The 18,803-nt window shown below is 53.2% G+C and overlaps 3 protein-coding genes and 1 pseudogene across 8 annotated transcripts in view; 2 read left to right on the forward strand and 2 right to left on the reverse strand.

Moving 5' to 3' along the window:
* ZNF394 (zinc finger protein 394) overlaps positions 1-18,803 on the forward strand; it is a 103,083-nt gene that overhangs the window by 49,521 nt on the left and 34,759 nt on the right. The gene's annotated exons all lie outside the window — the stretch shown is intronic.
* Positions 1-18,803, reverse strand: part of ZNF789 (zinc finger protein 789) — a 102,573-nt gene that overhangs the window by 33,468 nt on the left and 50,302 nt on the right. The gene's annotated exons all lie outside the window — the stretch shown is intronic.
* Positions 47-18,779, reverse strand: CPSF4 (cleavage and polyadenylation specific factor 4). 6 transcript variants are annotated; one of them, XM_050784156.1, is made up of 8 exons: positions 18,537-18,779; positions 12,550-12,600; positions 9,027-9,179; positions 6,936-7,031; positions 6,488-6,581; positions 4,692-4,764; positions 2,978-3,070; positions 47-1,003 (listed from the first exon to the last, which is right to left on the reverse strand). In XM_050784156.1, the coding sequence occupies exons 1-8, from the start codon at positions 18,637-18,639 to the stop codon at positions 935-937; spliced, it is 732 nt and encodes a 243-aa protein (XP_050640113.1). In that variant the 5' UTR covers positions 18,640-18,779; the 3' UTR covers positions 47-934. The 6 variants fall into 6 exon arrangements, with proteins under 6 accessions (XP_050640113.1, XP_050640112.1, XP_050640111.1 ...); XM_050784155.1 differs by having other exon boundaries at positions 2,978-3,073; XM_050784154.1 differs by having other exon boundaries at positions 2,978-3,148.
* On the forward strand, positions 11,048-14,882 carry LOC126950543 (SAP domain-containing ribonucleoprotein-like; annotated as a pseudogene).

Here is an 18,803-nt window from a genome sequence, read left to right on the forward strand (position 1 = left end):
CAGTGTAAGAGGCTTGGCATGAGAACCTTAAGTAATGAGGCATGGCTTAAAAAACAAGCTTTAATCCATTTCATAAAAATTGTTCTTGCAATTGAACGTGGCCAGGCCCACATGCCCAGCAGGAGACAGGAGACAGTTTCACATTTTCCAGGCTCAGGACAAGGCAGTCTCCTCCACATGCCACAGGCATCTGAGTGAGTGTAGACGCCTGGCGGGCAGGAGGTAGGCACAGATGATCTGAAGGGGCCATCTATTTAAAGGTCTGCAGCTCCAGCTCAAGGGACACCTTAAACTCTGTCAGGAGCGTACCCCAAGAGAAAATTAAGCCCAGAGGAGAGAACCTCAGGCCTGAGAGCCCTGCACCCCTCCTCAACCGCTACCACCTGGGACCAGGGCCAGTCTGAGGCAATGGGGGCACCTGAATTTGCCCTGAAGGGCTCCCTCATTCAAATCACATAGAGGCACAGCTTTAGGATTCAGCAGGGCAGGGAGGGAGGAAGCAGGCATGAGCTGGCCAAAGCTTTGAATGACCTACCAGCCCCTGCGGTCACCAAGAACTGGTGTTTAATGAGGGGAAAACCATCGCCACACAGAACTGCCTAGCCAAGCCCCTCCCCAGCAGCTTCCTCCCTCCCTGGATGAGGGGACTCGTGCTGGGAGTCCCGGAAAGGAGGCATCGATCCAGAAAGGGGGCATCGATGCCCAGCCAAATAGGATGTCGACTGCAGGGACCCAGCAGGACACTTGTCCCTTTTTCAAAAAATATTACGGCAGAATAATAGAAAACTAACAGGCGTGGCCCCTCAGAGCGATGAAACCCACATGCCTGCGGGCCAGCTCAAGCCACAGTCGCGCCAATAAGCGCATGAAATAGTTAAATGCACACTCCCAACAGCGGGGCCCCCGGGCTGCTCGGAGCTGGCTCCAGCTGCTGTCACTGTCCACTGAGAAAGGCCAAGTGCCCTTTGGTGCATCTGTTGGCGTAGTGTCCTTTCTCGCCACACTGGGAAGAGCAGGAAGTGGGGGGAAGAGGAGAGACAGACAATAACACTGTTCAAATGCAGTTTTCAACTAAGGCAGTGCCCACCAAATCCCCAGTCATCCACCAAGTCCCCAGTCGGAACAGGACTCTGAAATTCTCAGTGGTACAGTTTTTTTCAAATTGGAGGGTGAGGGAGCTCAGGATGGAAAGTGCAGTGGTGCAGAAACTAGCCAGCAAGTCACAGGTGCGAGGGAGAACAGGCCACCAGAAGGCGACCTGCTAGCACCCTGCAGTGGCTCTTTCAGGCCCACACCTCTCCCACATGGACACAGGGCCTGCCCAGGGAGGGACTCCCAAGTGGGTAGCAGGACAAAGAGAAGCCCGTGGCACCTGAGCTCCGCCACCCCGTCTGGGGACCAAGCCCCTCTGCACCACAGGCCAGTCACTTACCTCTGAGCCAAGGTCTGGGGTTCCCTGGCAGGAGACGGGAGGGAACAGCATGAGAAGTGCCCCAGCCCCCCCTCCCTTTGGGAACCAGTGCTGGGGACAGAAGGTGGGCTGTACCCAACGTTTTCCCTCGTGGCTGTGACACACCTGTCTAAGCTACCTTGGGGACAGGTTTTGATCACAGGATAAGAGAGATGGGATGATGCTTATAAGGGGAGCCTGCAGAGCCACATGACAAATCCAGCCCTGACCCTGCCTCATCCCATCCTGATTATCCAGGCCCTTCCGTAGTTTCTCTTTACTCTGTGACTCCTTAAACGGCAGCCTCAAGCACTGAACAAAAGGGTCAGGAGGCAGCTGGGGGCACTGTCTGCTGACACCCACCCCCCAGTCCCTGCTGCCCCGAGGGGCTCTGCCCAGTCAACACCCAGCACTCTTGCCAGCTCTATTCCCTGGCTCCGCAGTCCCTGTTTTCTTTCTTCCATGTTGGCCAGGCTAGTCTCGAACTCCTGACCTTGTTGTGATCTACCCGCCTTGGCCTCCCAAAGTGCTGGGATTACAGGGCGGCAAGATAACAGCTAAGTCTGCTCTATACACAGTCCCACTTCTGTGCTTTTTTTTTTTTTTTTTTTTTTTTTTTGAGACAACAGTCTCACTGTGTCGCCCAGGCTGGAGTGCAGTGGTGCAGTCATAACTCACTGCAGGCTTGACCTCCTAGGCCCAAGCAATCCTCCCACCTCAGCCTCCCCAGTAGCTGGGACTACAGGCATGCGCCACCACACCCAGCCTGTTTTGTGATTTCTAATCTGGACTCGTTCTTCAGAACTCCAGACGCAGGAATTGTGTGTGCCTTGGGTTGAGAACATACTCTTCCAAGAGTACTGGGGGTTGCTCCTGCCAGGTGCCAGGGGCATACCAATCCTGGGGCGATTTTAGATTAGAAAACTTAGTTTGTAACTTTCCAGCCTTAACCAAGGACATGAATATAGGCCCAGACTCATCAACAACATCAAACTATGAAGAGATTTCCCTCCTCTTTCCCCGCCTCCCACAGAGCCAAGAGTGAACAGGACAGTTTTCGAGGAGGTTTCTTTGAGCTCACCCTTCCCTGAGTCCATTTTATGTACTGGGGGAGGCGATGGGGACGGGGGTGCTGTAACCCAGTGTCCTGTCTCCTAGGATGTGCCCTGCAGGATCCGAGGATGCCTTCAGGACAGCCAGCAGCTCCAAGGGTTTACCCTTCCCTGGATCAGTGTTTCCATTTTGTTCCCGCCCTCTTGGGGGCTTCCCTCACCTGCCTGCAGGCCCCATCCATTCACTGGGCAGGCGTTCTCACCATCCTTTACTGTGCCTCAGTGCGGTGTGGTAGGAAATAGGACAGTCTCTAGCCCACCATAGTGGATGGGTAACTAGACTGTAACTTTATGCTTACAATCAGCAAAAACGAATGTTTTCACTTTTCTCATTTCACCAAACATATGGGGCATGAGGGAATGGCCACTGACAGTAAGGGAAGACCCCACCCCATCCCCCAGCCCAGGGACTCACCTTGTAACAGGTGACCTGCTCCAGTGGCCGGGGTCCCCGGTTGCCCGCGCTGCTGTTTTGACTCTGCATGACCCCGATGACCTGTGGGGTTCTCTGCTGATTGGGAGAAGAGTTCTGACTCGTTAACTGGATCAAGGAGGACGACCTTTGTAATGGCGGATTGTTACTTTGCTGGAAAGAGTTACACAACACGGTTTTACTGTGGAAAACACGTGCACGCAGACTACCGATGGGGACAGGAAAAAAGAGGGCGGGACTCGTCCCGCAAACGGCAGGAAGAAGGGCTTCCACAACAGCCCAGCTCAGGACAGCGGGCAACAGAGAAACATCTGGTGATGATGGCAGAAGCCACTGCCCGAAAAACACCATGCAGACACACAAAAACGAAAAATAAAATAGAAAACAAAACATCAAGGAGACAAGAGGAGGTCTCTGGGGCAGTGGGGCGAGGGCATGTTCAGGCCTTACTTTGGTTTCTGAGGTTCTGGCTTCAGGTCAGGATGAACGCTTGGTTCAGCCAGATGTTTAGCAGCCTACACGGCGAGCAAGTCACAGAAAAACAGTTGGAGCCTGACACACTGAGCTGCGTTCTCGGGCTGAGAGGACCCTCCTCTAGGGAGCCCCGCCAGGAGGGCCAGGGCTCCTGGGGTAGGGATTCCACAGCAGGGCCTCCTCCCGACCCGTGGGCTCCTGGCTCTGGCCCATAAGTGCAGAACCCGAGCTAGAAAACCCCCAGGTTGGCATGGCTGCACCTACACCTGGAATTCCCGGCTTTCCCCATCAAGAGTTCAATATGACTGGCCTCCACGCAGCTGTATCCACTGCATCCTCTCCTGGCTGTTCAGCCTCTAGCACTTAGCGGGGCTGGTGGGGCTTTGGCAGCCAGTCCAGAGCCCAGCAGGGTAGGAGGTGAGGCTTTGGGCTCAGGTGGGTGGGCTTGGTGGGCCTGTTGGGAACCCTGCCTGATGCCCGCCCTGCCTTGATGCCAGCCCTTCCTCTTGGCTCAACCCCCGACTCCCATAACCAAACTCAGGGTGCCCTTGGCGTTGAGGGGCTGCTGCAGATCCCCATGTGTCTATGGCATTTCCCTCCCTCCTTGGGCTGGAGGGGTCGGACCAGCTGCTTGGCTGCGGGGCCCCTTATCTAGAAAACTGGAGCCAGCTGGGCCTGTTCTCACCCCTCCTCCCAGCCTCCACTCCACAGGAGCAGGGGCAGTGCTGGCCAGAGTGGTCAGTTCTGCTGCCACACCTGCTCCTGCCCAGTGGCGTCGCCTCAGGCAAGTCCCCCTGCTCTGGAAGTCTCAGTTCCCCTATCTGCAAAACGAAGGGTCTGGCCCAGGAGCAAAAGCAGCAGACACGTTGCCCAGGCCGGCTCCATGCCAGCTCCCCGGGCGCAGACATGGTGCCCAGGCCGGCTCCTGGGGCAGACGCTGCTGTGCCAGGCAGCCCCATCTCACAATGGGTGGCTGGTTGCATGGTGCCTCAACTTTGCTGCTGCGCTTGGCCTTGCTGAGGTTCCAGGGTGAGAGGCCCTGCATCTCTCGAGGGAGATACACATGGCTCTGCCCCTGACTTTTCTGCGGGAACTTGGGAGACGGCCCTTCTCTCCCAAGTTCTCCAGTGGGGTCTAAGGCAGACCGCACCCCCGGGGGACACTGAGGTTCTCGCTGGAGAAAAGGCACTTCCTTCCTACTGAGGAGGGCCAGGCACGGTACCTTTGCCGGAGGCTGGGTCTGCTGCGGCAGTGGGGGCTGCTCGGTGGTTCCCATGGGCAGTTCAAATCGAGGGCTGGTCACCAGCAGCCAGAGGGGATGAGAACAAGAGAAGGAGTCGGGGACGGGGGATGAGAAGAGAGAAGCCAGGCCATGCTCTTAAATTCCAGCCCTAGGAAAATCACACTCAGCTGCCCCAGCACAAAGTGATTTGACACAAGCTGCATGGATGGGGTGGGGCTGGCACTCAGCTCTGCTCCTGGGAGGCCGCGGGAGTGGCGTGGAGAACACAACTGACTTGCCTGGGCTCAGGCCCAGCCCTGCCTACACTGAACTGGGATATTCATGGCCAGTGCTGCTCAGAAATGACAAAAGCTGCACCGGTACGCGCCTGCTGCGCCCCAGGAGCTGTACACAGGGAAGCCCCGCTCCCCGCAGGGTCTTACTCTGGCGTCAGCCCCTCCTCCCATCACTTGGTAACGGTCTGCCCCAGGCCACCTGCAGGTGCCTGCACTCTCATTCAGGGAGTAAGACCCAGTGGCAGCACCGGCCACTTCCCTGCAGTGAGAAGCAGGGACCAGGGTCCCCACAGACCTGGAGACTGTTATCCCGCTGCAGGTTCAGCAGTGTGGGCGAGGCAGCCAGGAGGAGGGGAGGCTTGTCTGCAGCCCCAGTGCCACCCCAGGCGGAAGCCCGGGTCCACAAGCAAAGTGACAGATGGGCACTGGGCTCCAAGGACAAGACAATGGAGCCAGAAGAGGGGTGCTAACCCCATGGAGCAAGAATTAAAACCGATCTTCAGAGGCTCACAGACTTGCTATCTATCTGTCCTATCTAATCTATCCTATTTATCTATCTTATCTATCTATCTAAACTATGATGGAGTCTCGCTCTATCTATCCTATCTATCTTATATCTATCTATCTATCTATCTATCTATCTATCTATCTATCTATCTATCTATCTATCTATCTATCTATCTATCTATCTATCTATCTATCTAAACTATGATGGAATCTCGCTCTGTCGCCCAGGCTGGAATGCAGTGGCACGATGTTGGCTCACTGCAACCTCCACCTCCCGGGTTCAAGTGATTCTTCTGCCTCAGCCTCCCAAGTAGCTGGGACTACAGGCACACACCACTATGCCTGGCTAATTTTTGTATTTTTAGTAGGGACAGGGTTTTACCATATTGGCCAGGCTGGTCTTGAACTCCTGACCTCGTGATCTGTCCACCTCAGCCTCCCAAAGTGCTGGGAGTACAGGTGTGAGCCACCACACCCAGCCCAGACTTGCGTTTGACCATGTGCCCCTGGCCAGGGACCAAGCCCTGTGCCTCAGTGTGCTGCTGTGTGAAATGGGTGTGTTCTCTCCTACCCTCACTGTTAGATGACTACTTATTCTATGTGAAACCCCAAGCTCAGGGTTTTCTGAGCCTCCACATAGGAGACTGAAATTCTAGTTTCCTTCCTTTAGGGTTCAGGTTCTTAACTGGAAGTCCCCAAATTCCCTAAATGATATGCAAGGCTACATGTGTGTCTGTATCCCACAGCTTCCATTAGATTACCAGATGGCCCATGACCCAAGAAATGGGTCTAGGCAGCGCCACCTCTGGGCTCAGGAAGCACTGGTGGCCTTAAGCAGGGATTACTTCCCTATCTCTTGCCCCCACCCTTGGCTCTAGTACTGACATCACACAATGACCAAAGCCCAGGTGGCCCAGGGAAGATACAGAGGGCAGCACGGCCTGGGCTGGGAGCTGGGGTAGAGGGTAGAGGGCAGAGCGGCTGGCTACTCACTGCATGAATTTACATGAGGGCCCCTCTGGGCAGAATCCCACGAGGTAATTCACACAGATGACTCTCCGTGTGTGCCGGTGCCTGCAGAGGGGACCTGCAGAGCCAAGTGTCTGGTCACTTAGACATCCCCTCTACCAGTTAGAGAGCTGGAGCATGGCTTCAAATGCTGGCTGTCCCCCATTCATGGGAGACAGGGGGCAGGGACCTCACCTCCCAACACTGGCCTCCTTATCAAAAATGCAGGTGGACCACCACCCACCCAGCATTCTTGGGAGAGTCAAGGGAGATGAGGGGTATGAGCAAGCCGTTAGCTGCAGAATGTCAGGTTTTGCTGGGACAGGTAGGGCAAGATGTCCCAGGTAGACCAGATGGCAGCCTCCAGGGTCATGTAGGCAGAGAAGGGAGGACTTGGCTTCTTGCCAGGGGCCCAGCTCACCCTGGCACCTACCGTGCTTGCAGAAGCCGCGGTCATACCAAGGGCAGTCCTTGATCTTGGACTCGGGGTCGATGTGCAGGAAGGGACACTCCTTGTTGCTGCACTCTCCTACAGGAAAACTCAGACGTGAGGCCGCTAGGAAGGCCGGGGCCAGGCCCACCTTGGCTTCATCCAAGGAAAAGAGGTTCTGGTGTCCAGTTTTGGCCTGATGAGCCCTGAGAGCCAGGGAAGAGTGTCTCTGAGCCCCAGCTTCCTGTGCAGTGGGGCTGTGACAGAAAAGCACCCATGGAGACCAGGAAGTTCCACTCTGATTGGCTCTTCATGTCTAAGAGCTGGGACAAGGGTAGGGAGAAGCACTAGTGGACCTGGCCCTCTCCGAAGCAGTGGGCCCCAGGGACCACCAGCACTGAGAACTGCCTTCCTGGGTAGTTGCCCGCTTCTTGGCTCACCTTCTCCAATCCACGTTAACAACTGTGCTCAAAATTCTAAGGAACTGCAAACTCCTTCCCCAGGCTCCCCCACAGGCTCCGCCTCTGCCACCCCCCAGTCACATGGGTCCCCCTGCACCAGGACCAGCCCCTTCTCCGTCTTCCGCTCCTAGCTCAGGAATCCCCTCATCCTTGACCACTCTGCCTCAAGGTTCTGGTCATGGTTTCCTTCCTTCAGAGCACTTGTCACAAGTAATTTCTTCTCTGTTCGTCTCATGGCTTATCGGCTACATCTTTCCCTGGACCACAAGAGTGAAGAATTCACAGGGCAAGGACCTCTTCACCATTGTCCCTCCAGTGCCTAGAAAGGAGGCCCTCAACCCAATGTCTGTGGTGCAGGTGACAGAAGCTGCACACAGTGTGTCCTGCACCAGGGCCGTCAGCAAGGAAGGAGGGACCCACAGGCCACTTGGATAGCGGTGCCTTGAAAGCCTGCCCAGGAGAGCCAGCTGCTGCCTCTGGGGACAGATGGGAGGCCACTGCCCCATCCCAGTGCTGCTATGGGCAAGGCGTCAGGGGGGAACATGCTACATTGCACAATAGCAGAGGACAGCACTTGGGGAGCTGGGAAGCTTGGGTTCTATTTCTTCTCAGCTTATGCCACCTCCACAAAACAAGCCACAGCTCTCATTAATAAGCCAGCAGGCCACACCTATTGGGATGCTGAAATAATGTCTCCTCCAAAAGCAGTGCTTTGAAAGCATGAAGCATATCCAGTAACCCTTGGCTCCCTGCAGGATTCCGGCCTTCTGCCGGGCTCCCTGCCCAGGACTAGAGCCAGCCTCATGCTGACCCACAGAGCTGCTTCTTGGGAAACCACGAAGTGCAGACCTGAGCAGAGACCCTGGGGACTCATTCCAGCAGGGAGCACAACATCTCTGCCAGACTCTGTGCCAGCCCCACCGACTCCATCCGGTCTCCCGCTTCTCCACGCAGGCCACTCAGGACAGCTGAGGCCACGCATTCTCTAAGCAGGGCTCAAGGCAAGCTTGGTGTACCAGAAGACACATCTGAGGCTGCCATTTTGAAGGACTGTTAAGGATGGCTGAAATGTCACCAGGATCACGGCTCCCAGAGAGAAGGAACCAGCTCCGGCCTGAGAGGCAGTTCCCACACTGTAGGGAGAAGTGGGTTTCAGGGAGAAGGTGGATGTGGACAGAAACCAACCACGGACATAATGCAGCCAGCTGCACAACTCGCTGCTTCCAGGTCACCCTCATTAGCCTCAAATCCCAGAGTGATTGAAAGAGCTCCAAACACTGAAGCACTCCAAAAGAATGCAAGGGGTCTGGCGCAGTGGCTCACGCCTGTAATCCCAGCACTTTGGGAGGCTGAGGCAGGCAGATCATTCGAGCCCAGGCGTTCAAGACCAGTATGTGAAACATAGCGAGACCCTGTGTCTTTAAAAAAAAAAAAAAAAAAAAAAGAGAGATGAGCAGGAAATAGCCACGCTGTCTCCTAAAAGCTGGCTGAGGCTGGCAGGCTCTGCCCAAGTTTCTCCTCTGAGAATGGAAAGATGGGAAAAGCAGGCAGAGAGTGTGTGGGCACTGGGCAGCCAACAGACCCCTCTGCACCCTGGTTCTCAGCAGAGCCTCCAGAGCTCCAGGTGCCTTACCGAACTTGGAGTAGAAGTAGCACTCGGGCATCTTGGTCATGTCATACTCATGCAGGAACTCGCACTGGTCCCCTTTCTTGCATAGGCCACGCAGCCAGTGTTTGCACACAACTGTCTTCTCACCGCTGATGTGGCGAAACGGACACATGCCCCCTGCCGGGAAGATAGGGACAGGGTGTCAGCAGAGAGGCCACCCTGAGCCCAGGGGACAGGGCCTAGAGAAGCTGAGGCATCTTCACCTCCTAACTCCTGGAGCCACCTGAGGGCATCATGTCCTGCAAGGGCGCAGAGGTCTGCCTCACAGAAGGCAACATGATTTGAGGCAGTACGCTGACAGATACTTTACATTTTATTTTATTTTATTTTATTTTTTATTTATTTATTTTTTTGAGACGGAGTCTCGCTCTGTCGCCCAGCCCAGGCTGGAGTGCAGTGGCGCGATCTCGGCTCACTGCAAGCTCCGCCTCCCGGGTTCACGCCATTCTCCTGCCTCAGCCTCCCGAGTAGCTGGGACTACAGGCGCCCACAACCGCGCCCGGCTAATTTTTTGTATTTTTAGTAGAGACGGGGTTTCACCGTGGTCTCGATCTCCTGACCTTGTGATCCGCCCGCCTCGGCCTCCCAAAGTGCTGGGATTACAGGCGTGAGCCACCGCGCCCGGCCCACTTTACATTTTAATAGTTACTCATGGCCGGGTGCGGTGGCTCATGCCTGTAATCCTAGCACTTTGGAAGGCCGAGGCGGGCGGATCATGAGGTCAGGAGATTGAGACCATCCTGGCTGACACGGTGAAACCCCATCTCTACTAAAAATAAAAAAAATTAGCTGGGCGCCTATAGTCCCAGCTACTCGGGAGGCTGAGGCAGGAGAATGGCATGAACCCAGAAGGCGGAGCTTGCAGTGAACCGAGATCCCACCACTGCACTCCAGCCTGGGCGACAGAGGGAGACTCCCTCTCAAAAAAAAAAAAAAAAAAAAAAAAAAGTTACTCATCATCTCACAGATATTACTGTAAGATGGAGGCATAAAAAGAGGGAGATGCTGGGAGGCTGAGGCGGGTGGATCACAAGGTCAGGAGTTCGAGACCAGCCTGACCGACATGATGAAACCCCATCTCTACTAAAAATACAAAAAAACATTAGCTGGGTATAGTGGTGGGGGTGCCTGTAATCTCAGCTACTTGGGAGGCTGAGGCTGGAGAATCGCTTGAACCCAGGAGGCGGAGGTTGTAGTGACCGGAGATCACGCCATTGCACTCCAGCCTGGGTGACAAGAACAAAACTCTGTCCCCCCCAAAAAAAAAGAAAAAAAAAGAAAGATGAACTTAGCCGGGTGTAGTAGCTCACACCTATGATCCTAGCACTTTGGGAGGCCAAGACAGGAAAATCACTTGAGCCCAGAAGTTCAAGATCAGCCTGAGACTTTGTTTTCACTAAATAAATAAATAAGTAAATAAGCAAGCAAGCAAGCTGGGAGGCCAGACACAGCGGCTCACACCTGTAATCGCAGCACTCTGGGAGGCCGAGGTGGTGGATCATCTGAGGTCAGGAGTTCGAGACCAGTCTGGCCAAAACATAATGAAACCCTGTCTATACTAAAAATACAAAAAATTAGCTGGGTGTGGTGGTGTGCACCTGTAATCCCAGCTACTCGGGAGGCTAAGGTGGTGCACACCTATAGTCCCGGCTACTGGGGAGGCTGAGGTGGGAGGATCACTTGGGCCCAGGAGGCTGAGCTTGCAGTGAGCTATGACTGTGCCACTGCACTCCAGCCTGGGTGACAGAGTAAGATGCTGCCTCTTAAAAAAAAAGAAAGACCAATTTCAGAATTGAGGAAATGTGATGTATACACATGGAGGGACGTGTGCCTTTTGGGACAGAGCCAGCCTCTGGGGATGTGCGGGACTTCTAACAGGTGGCCTGGCAAGACAACCATGGAGGTCCATTCTACACTTCTGCTGTCCAATATGGCAGCTGCTAGCCCCATGTGACTACTGACCACTTGAAACATGACTAGTGTGTCTGAGAATTTCAAGTTTTAAATGTGATTTGATTTTACTTAAATATGAACTGCCACATGTGACTAGTGGCTACTGTATTAGTCAACAGAGAGACAGTCAGAATGCCCTGTGTTAGGGATGGCTGTGCTAACAGAAGGCGGCTGGTCAGAAGGGCAGAATTACTGAGCAAAGACATGGGAGCAAGACCAGAGGCCCAGTGGAGGTAATGACGTTCTGACGACATTGTGAAGTTGGCCTGGCTGATCTGCCAGGAAGTCTACTACCACAGTGGTAAATGACTATGTTATAGAAGCAAAGCTCACCAAACCATTCATTAAAACCAGCCCTTTGCTCTGATTCTCTGCTCCCCCTTTTCAAGCTTCTGATTAATATTTAAGTCTCCTAAATAAATTTTCCTACAGGAGAAAAATGCCCAGACCATGGAAAGTTAAGGTTATGCCTAGTGATACTTCTTTTTTTTTGAGACGGGGTATCCCTCTGCTACCCAGGCTGGAGTGCAGTGGTGCAATCTTGGCTCACTGCAACCTCTGCCTCCTGGGTTCAAGTGATTCTCCTGCCTCAGCCTCCCAAGTAGCTGGGATTATAGATGGGCGTCACCACGCCCAGTTAATTTTTGTATATTTAGTAGAGATGAGGTTTCACCATGTTGGCCAGGTTGGTCTCAAACTCCTGACCTCAGGTGATCCATCCGCCTCGGCCTCCCAAAGTGCTGGGATTACAGGCGTGAGCCACCGCGCCTGGCCCCTAGTGATACTTCTGATGGATTCACCCAGCCCACATACAATTATTAAAAGAGCACAGCCGGAGGGGTAACAAGATGGCGACCGAGACAGTGGCGCTCCATAAGCTGAAGCTTGCTGAACTAAAGTAAGAATGTCTTGCTCGTGGTTGGGAGACCAAGGGAATGAAGCAAGATCTTTTCTTTTTTTTTGAGATGGAGTCTTGCTCTGTTGCCAGGCTGGAGTGCAATGGCATGATCTCGGCTCACTGAAACCTCTGACTCTCTGGTTCAAGGGATTCTCCCACCTCAGTAGTCTTGTGTAGTCTGTGTTGGGGGCTGGTTATGGAGAACAAGACCCCACAAGATGGGTTATCATGGGGTGTTTTGGATGGGAGGCCACAGAAAACCATGAGCCCGTGGAGACTGTGGAATGAGAAAGACCTGGGTTCAGACACTGGGCTCCGCCACTGATTAACTCTGTGACATTGAGAAAGTTCCTGAATGTCTCAATGCTGGGGGCTTCTTTCCATGTCACATCAGCTTGTGGCCACGGGGAATGCGAAGTGATAAGGCAGCCTTAGAGCCAGGTTCAGTCCTGCGTTTAGGTTTCAGGTGGAACACCCCATCAGGTTCCTAGCCTGTCCAAACCAGTTTTATCTACAGAGATCGTTAGTCTGTAAAAAGCAATGTGAGCCAGAGCCCTGGCGGCCTCCAACTCAGCTGGGGACAAGGAGGTGGAAGGGCGCCTCGGGAAGCACATCAGGGAGCCCAGAGTTTCTTACCTTTGCCGCAGGCAGCTTTCAAAAAGAATTCACAGACAGCAGCACCCGACTCTGTAGAAAGGAGAGAAAACGAGAGGAATCAAACAAAGAGGTGCAATTGCTATTGACAATGTCTGAAGACAGTGGGAGGGAACCCTTCCGACTTATTGACCCACCAAGGGTTCAGGGTACTGGAAATAAAGTAGCAAAAGTATGCAAAGCCCAACCAAGCAAGGAAGAAGCTGCTTATGTTAGGCATGCCCTACAAAATGAGACACATACATTGAGAGCAGTCATTACCCAGTGCTTTGAGAGCCTCCTGTATATAAGATCTTTTCAAGGAGTTAAGAGCGGGTGGGGAAAGGAAGGCTGGAGTACAAGATCCCAGAAATAATTTTTTTTTTTTTTGAGATGGAGTTTCACTCTTGTTGCCTGGGCTGGAGTACAATGGCGCGATCTCAGCTCACTGTAATTTCCGCCTCCCAGGTTCAAGCAATTCTCCTGCCTCAGCCTCCCAAGTAGCTGGGATTACAGGCGCCTGCCACCACGCCCACCTAATTTTTGTATTTTCAGTAGAGATAGGGTTTTGTTGGCCAGGTTGGTCTCGAACTCCTGACCTCAGGTGATCCACCCACCTCGGCCTCCCAAAGTGCTGGGATTACAGGCATAAGCCACCGTGCCTGACCCACAGAAATAAATTAATGGCCCCCAGCTGACACCTTCCTCCAGGAAGGTGAATTCACGGACACCTTAACATGAGGCAGAGGGGAGGAATGATCTCACAGAAGTATAGACAGTCAGGGCCTCTGAGAAGGGTCAGGCTTCAAGGAAGAGGCAGTGCCTCTGAGACACTAGTCCAAAGGAAAGCACGTTAAGTGCAGACACAGAGGACTGCTTTTAATATGCAACATCCATATACAATTTTTTTCTAGTGTTTTGAGACAGTCTCACTCTGTCACCCAGACTAGAGTGCAGTGGTGCGATCTTGGCTCACTGCAACCTCCGCCTCCCCAGTTCAAGAGAGTCTCCTGCCTCAGCTTCCTGAGTAGCTGGGATTATAGGTGTGCACCACCACGCCTGGCTAATTTTTTTGTATTTTTAGTAGAGAGGGGGTTTTGCCATGTTGGCCAGGCTGGTCTCAAACTACTGGCTTCAAGTGATCCGCTTACCTCGGCCTCCCAAAGTGCTGGGATTACAGACGTGAGCCACCACGCCTGGCCCACATACAATGATTACAGGCTGGTTTCGAACTCCTGACCTCGTGATTTGCCTGCCTTGGCTTCCCAAAGTGCTAGGATTACAGGCGTGAGCCACCGCAACCCACCCCACATACAATTATTAAAAGAGCACACCCAGAGGGGGTAACAAGATGGTAACTGAGATGGTGGAGCTCCATAAGCTGAAGCTTGCTGAACTAAACAAGAATGTCTTACTTGTGGTTTGGAGACCAAGGGAATAAAGCAAGATCTTATCCACAGACTCCAGGCGTATCTTGAAGAACATGCTGAAGGGAGGCAAATGAAGATGTACTGGGAGATGAAACAGAAGAAGAAACAAACCCCCTGTCAAAGAGGAAGAACCCCCTGAAAAAAAACTGTTGATGTGACAGCAGAGAAGAAAGTGGTGAAAATTACATCTGAAATACCACTCAATGAAAATTACATCTGAATACCATTCTGAGAGAATGGAGAAGAGGGCTGAACGATTCAGTGTACGTGTGAGCTTGGAGAGTAAGAAAGCTACCTGGGCAGCTAGGTTGGTGATTTCTTCAGTTCCAACACAAGTCTGTCACCTGAGAACAAACCTACGGTTAACTTGGATAAGTCCAAGGAAAGAGCTCAAAGATTTGGTTTGGGCCGGGCGCGGTGGCTCAAGCCTGAAATCCTAGCACTTTGGGAGGCTGAGACGGGCGGATCACGAGGTCAGGAGATTGAGACCATCCTGGCTAACACGGTGAAACCCTGTCTCTACTAAAAAATACAAAAAACTAGCCGGGCGCGGTGGCGGGCGCCTGTAGTCCCAGCTACTTGGGAGGCTGAGGCAGGAGAATGGCGTAAACCCGGGAGGCGGAGCTTGCAGTGAGCTGAGATCCGGCCACTGCACTCCAGCCCGGGCGACAGAGCGAGACTCCGTCTCAAAAAAAAAAAAAAAAAAAAAAAAAAAAGATTTGGTTTGAATGTCTCTTCAATCTCCAGAAAGTCTGAAGATGACAAGAAACTGAAAAAGAGGAAGGAGCGATTTGGGATTGTCACAAGTTCAGCTGGAACTGGAACCACAGAGGATAAAGAGGTAGAGAAGAGGAAAAGAGCAGAGCGCTTTGGGACTGCCTAATGAAAGGTTCTTGATACTTTCTGTTCTCCAGTGTTTTCCATTTCTCTCATTCTTTTTTTTTTTTTTTTTTTTTTTTTTGAGACGGAGTCTCACTCTGTTACCCAGGCTGGAGTGCAGTGGTGCGATCTTGGCTCACTGCAAGCTCCGCCTCCCGGGTTCATGCTATTCTCCTGCCTCAGCCTCCTGAGTAGCTGGGACTACAGGCGCCCGCCACCACGCCCGGCTAATATTTTGTATTTTTAGTAGAGACGGGGTTTCACCGTGGTCTCGATCTCCTGACCTTGTGATCCGCCCGCCTCGGCCTCCCAAAGTGCTGGGATTCATTTCTCTCATTCTTTTTGGTCACATATATACCTAAATGCACAGTCATGTGCCTATGTCCTGCCTCGAAATGAGGAAGCATGTACCCCAGGTACATCTGTGAACTGCCGCAGCAGTTTGACTTATTGCTGTTTCAGCTTTAAGGTTGCTGTGCTTTTGTTTTTGATTATGTTGCTTGTTAACAAAAAGAAAAAAGAAAAAAAAAAGCACAGCCTTTCATTCCCACAGTTAAGAGTGTGCTGGAATTCAGTGGGCTCCAGGGACCAGCTGTTCTGATGAGTCCAGGAATTCACCAGCACCCGGTTGCCAGACTAAACTGACCTTGGCATCAGAAACAGTTTCCTTACAAGTAACCATTTTAGAATTGCTGAAAAACCAATGACAGCATCTCTGAAGTCCACTTAACGTGCCCCCCCTTACTAAATCACAAAAGATTCCTTGGCTGTCACAGGGAGGTCACTCTATTTGCATTTCAAAAAGTCTGAAAGTGGCCAGGTGTGGTGACTCACGTCTGTAATCCTAGCACTTCCAGAGGCCGAGGCGGGTGGATCACTTGCGGCAGGTGGATCACTTGCCGGGTGGATCACTTGCCGTCAGGAGTTCATGTAGAGAAACCCCGTCTCTACTAAAAATGCAAAAATTAGCCAGGCGTGGTGGCACATGCCTGTAATCCCAGCTACTCGGGAGGCTGAGGCAGGAGAATCGCTTGAACCCAGAGGCAGAGGTTGCAGTGAGCCAAGATTGCATCACTGTGCTCCAGCCTGGGCAACAAGAGCAAGACTCTGTCTCAAAAAAAAAAAAAAAAAAAAAATTCTGAAAGTATCTCTGGTCTGGTCTTTCTCTTCAGAGGTTAGAGTTGTTTCTGCTCAGAAATCCACAGTTCTGGGAACTGAGCCTCATGTGGATGGGATGAGTATGCCTTATGGGCAAAGTGACAGTTATTCCCAAACCTTAGATGGGCATGAAGAGGAGGGATGGGTGAGGAAGGGCTGTGGCCTCACTGGGCTTTAACTGAACAGGATATGGACAAGCAGTGAGTGTGGAGGGTGCCTACCGACCCTGAAGCCCTGGCTGGGGCAGCACCCAGGGCCAGGCGTGTCCCTGGCCTCAAGAACAGGTATGTGGGCCCCTCACCACTGTACCTCCCCTCACAGGCTTGTGGATCTGTCAGGTGGCAGAAGGGTGGAAGGGAAAGATCTGCCCTGCATGGGTGGTTCCATGGTCTCAAGCCAGTGCCATCAAGACAGGAAAAGGCCGACTGGGCGCAGTGGCTCACGCCCGTAATCCCAGCACTTTGGGAGGCCAAGGCAGGCGGATCATTTGAGGTCAGGAGTTCAAGACCAGCCTGGCCAACATGGTGAAACCTCATCTCTACTGAAAATACAAAAATTAGTTGGGCATGGTGGCGGGAGGCTATAATCCCAGCTACTCAGGAGGCCGAGGCAGGAGAATTGCTTGAACCCGGGAGGTGGAGGTTGCGGTAAGCTGAGATCGCGCCATTGCACTCCAGCCTGGGCAACAACAGCGAAACTCCATCTCAAAAAAAAAGAGACAGGAAAAGGCCACATGTGCAGGGATGAAGTTATCACAGGACTCGAGGGGTAGGTAAGAGGGGGTGTGTGTGTGTGAATTTCAGCAGCTGCTTTTTAGGGGGTGTACAGTGGCGATGGTGTTTGTGCGTGTGTCAAATAGGGTGGTCTGATGATGTCTCTTTATAAGCACTATCTTGTTTTTTCTTGATGACTTAACTTCCAACGAAACTATCTTGTACAGAAGTATCACCATGTAAAGTTGTGGGACAGGCAGCAAAAAAAATTTATATATATATACACACACACACACACACACACACACACATATATATATATATAGGCCAATATAGGCCAGGTGTGGTGGCTCATGCCTGTAATCCCAGTACTTCTGAAGGCCGAGGTGAAAGGATCGCTTGAGCCCAGGAGTTCAAGACCAACCCTGGGAAACATGGTGAAACAGTGTCTCTACCAAGAAACACACACACACAAAATTTGCCAGGCGTGTTGGTGCACACCTGTGGTCCCAACTACTTGGGAAACTGAGGTGGGAGGATTGTCAGAGCCTGGGAAGTCGAGGCTGCATTGAGCCATGATTGCGCCACTGCACCCAGCCTGGGCAAAAGAGGAGCCCCTGTCTCAAAAGCAAACAAACAACAACAAAAAAACCACAGAAAGGGACAGACTCAGAGGTCACATGTGCATGAGAAGGTGTGGCCGCCTGAGGGGAGAGAGGCTGCTGGGAGACGTGGGAGACCCCGCTGGTAGTGCGGGGTGACAGCACACAACACTGGAGAACTTGCCTGGCTCTGCTATGCACTGAGTGGTCGTCAGCAAGTCCCTTCCCCTGCTTGGGTCTCAGTTTCCCCATCTGTGGATTGAACTCAGTGACTTCCACAAGCCCGCGGACTTTAAGGCTATAGCATTAGATTTCAAGTGTGTCCGGATAGGAAAGAAGACACAAAGAAAACTACCGGTTTCTTTTAAAGTACAAGATATGGGGAGCCAGGAGCCACCATGTGAAAGGGAGGAGTGAAGGGAGTTCAGGCTAAGGGACCACACCACCTGCTGGGTGTGATGAACAACTCAGAGTTGGGGTCCAGAAAAAAGTAGGGACAGGCCAAAAACTAAGGATGAGCTCCCAGGAGAGAGAGTCCTAGAAGGAAGTTTAAGAGTCTAGCTGGGGTCTCCTACAGAGAGGTGGTCCTTCCCTCAGCACGCCTCCTCCAACAGCCTAGTTTTGATGAAAGCAAAAAGAAGAGACGCTCAATGTAGCGGGGTTGGGAGGTAGGGGGTGCGATATCCTAGTACTCTCCTGTAGCTGGGAGAGTGTTGAGGGAGAGTTCCAATCCAGGATAACCCACCCTTATTCAAGAATTAAGCGAACGGACAAGGTCCTACCCGCCTACAGATTACCTTTAAACAGCCGCAGGGGGCCAAAGATCCGAGGCAGTGAACTCCTGAGTTCGAGTGAGGGGAAAAGGGGTCCCCAGACGGTGGAAATGGGGGCCTGGGAGTCAGGAGTCCTGGAACCAAGGGGGAGCGTCCCGGGATCCAGAAGAGGAGGTCTCAGGATGGAGTGAGAAGAGTCCCGGATCACAGATGAGGGAGTTCGGGAACTAAAGGGGAGGGTCCCAGGACCCGGAGGAGGTGGGAGGGACTCTCAAGACATAGAGGGAGGAGTCCCGCGACCGAAGGGGAGTGGTCCCAGGATCCAGAGGAAGCCGGGGGAGGTCTCAGGACCGAGGCGAAGGAGTCCCGGGAACACAGAGGAGCGGGTCCGGGGTTCGAGTCGCTCTCGCCCTCCCGCCAGGGCCCCGCGCTCACTGTCCATGCCGGGGAAGGGCAGCGGCTGCGCCCCGAGCTGCTGCTCCACTGCGATCTCCAAGTCAAACTTGATGTGGTCCACGCTGGCGATTATTTCCTGCATGGCGGCGGCGGCGGCCCCACCGGCCCGGCTCCCCCTCGGTCTCCTGCAGCCCTCTCGCCTCTCTACCCGCCGCCGGGCCCGCCGCACACGCTCCTCCTGCGCCTCGCAGCCGCCGCCGCCGCCGCCGCCCGAGGGATGCCGGGAGCGCCCAGAGCCCGCGCCGG

The sequence above is a fragment of the Macaca thibetana genome, chromosome 3 (assembly GCF_024542745.1).
Source record: "Macaca thibetana thibetana isolate TM-01 chromosome 3, ASM2454274v1, whole genome shotgun sequence".
Classification (NCBI taxonomy): Eukaryota; Metazoa; Chordata; class Mammalia; order Primates; family Cercopithecidae; genus Macaca; species Macaca thibetana.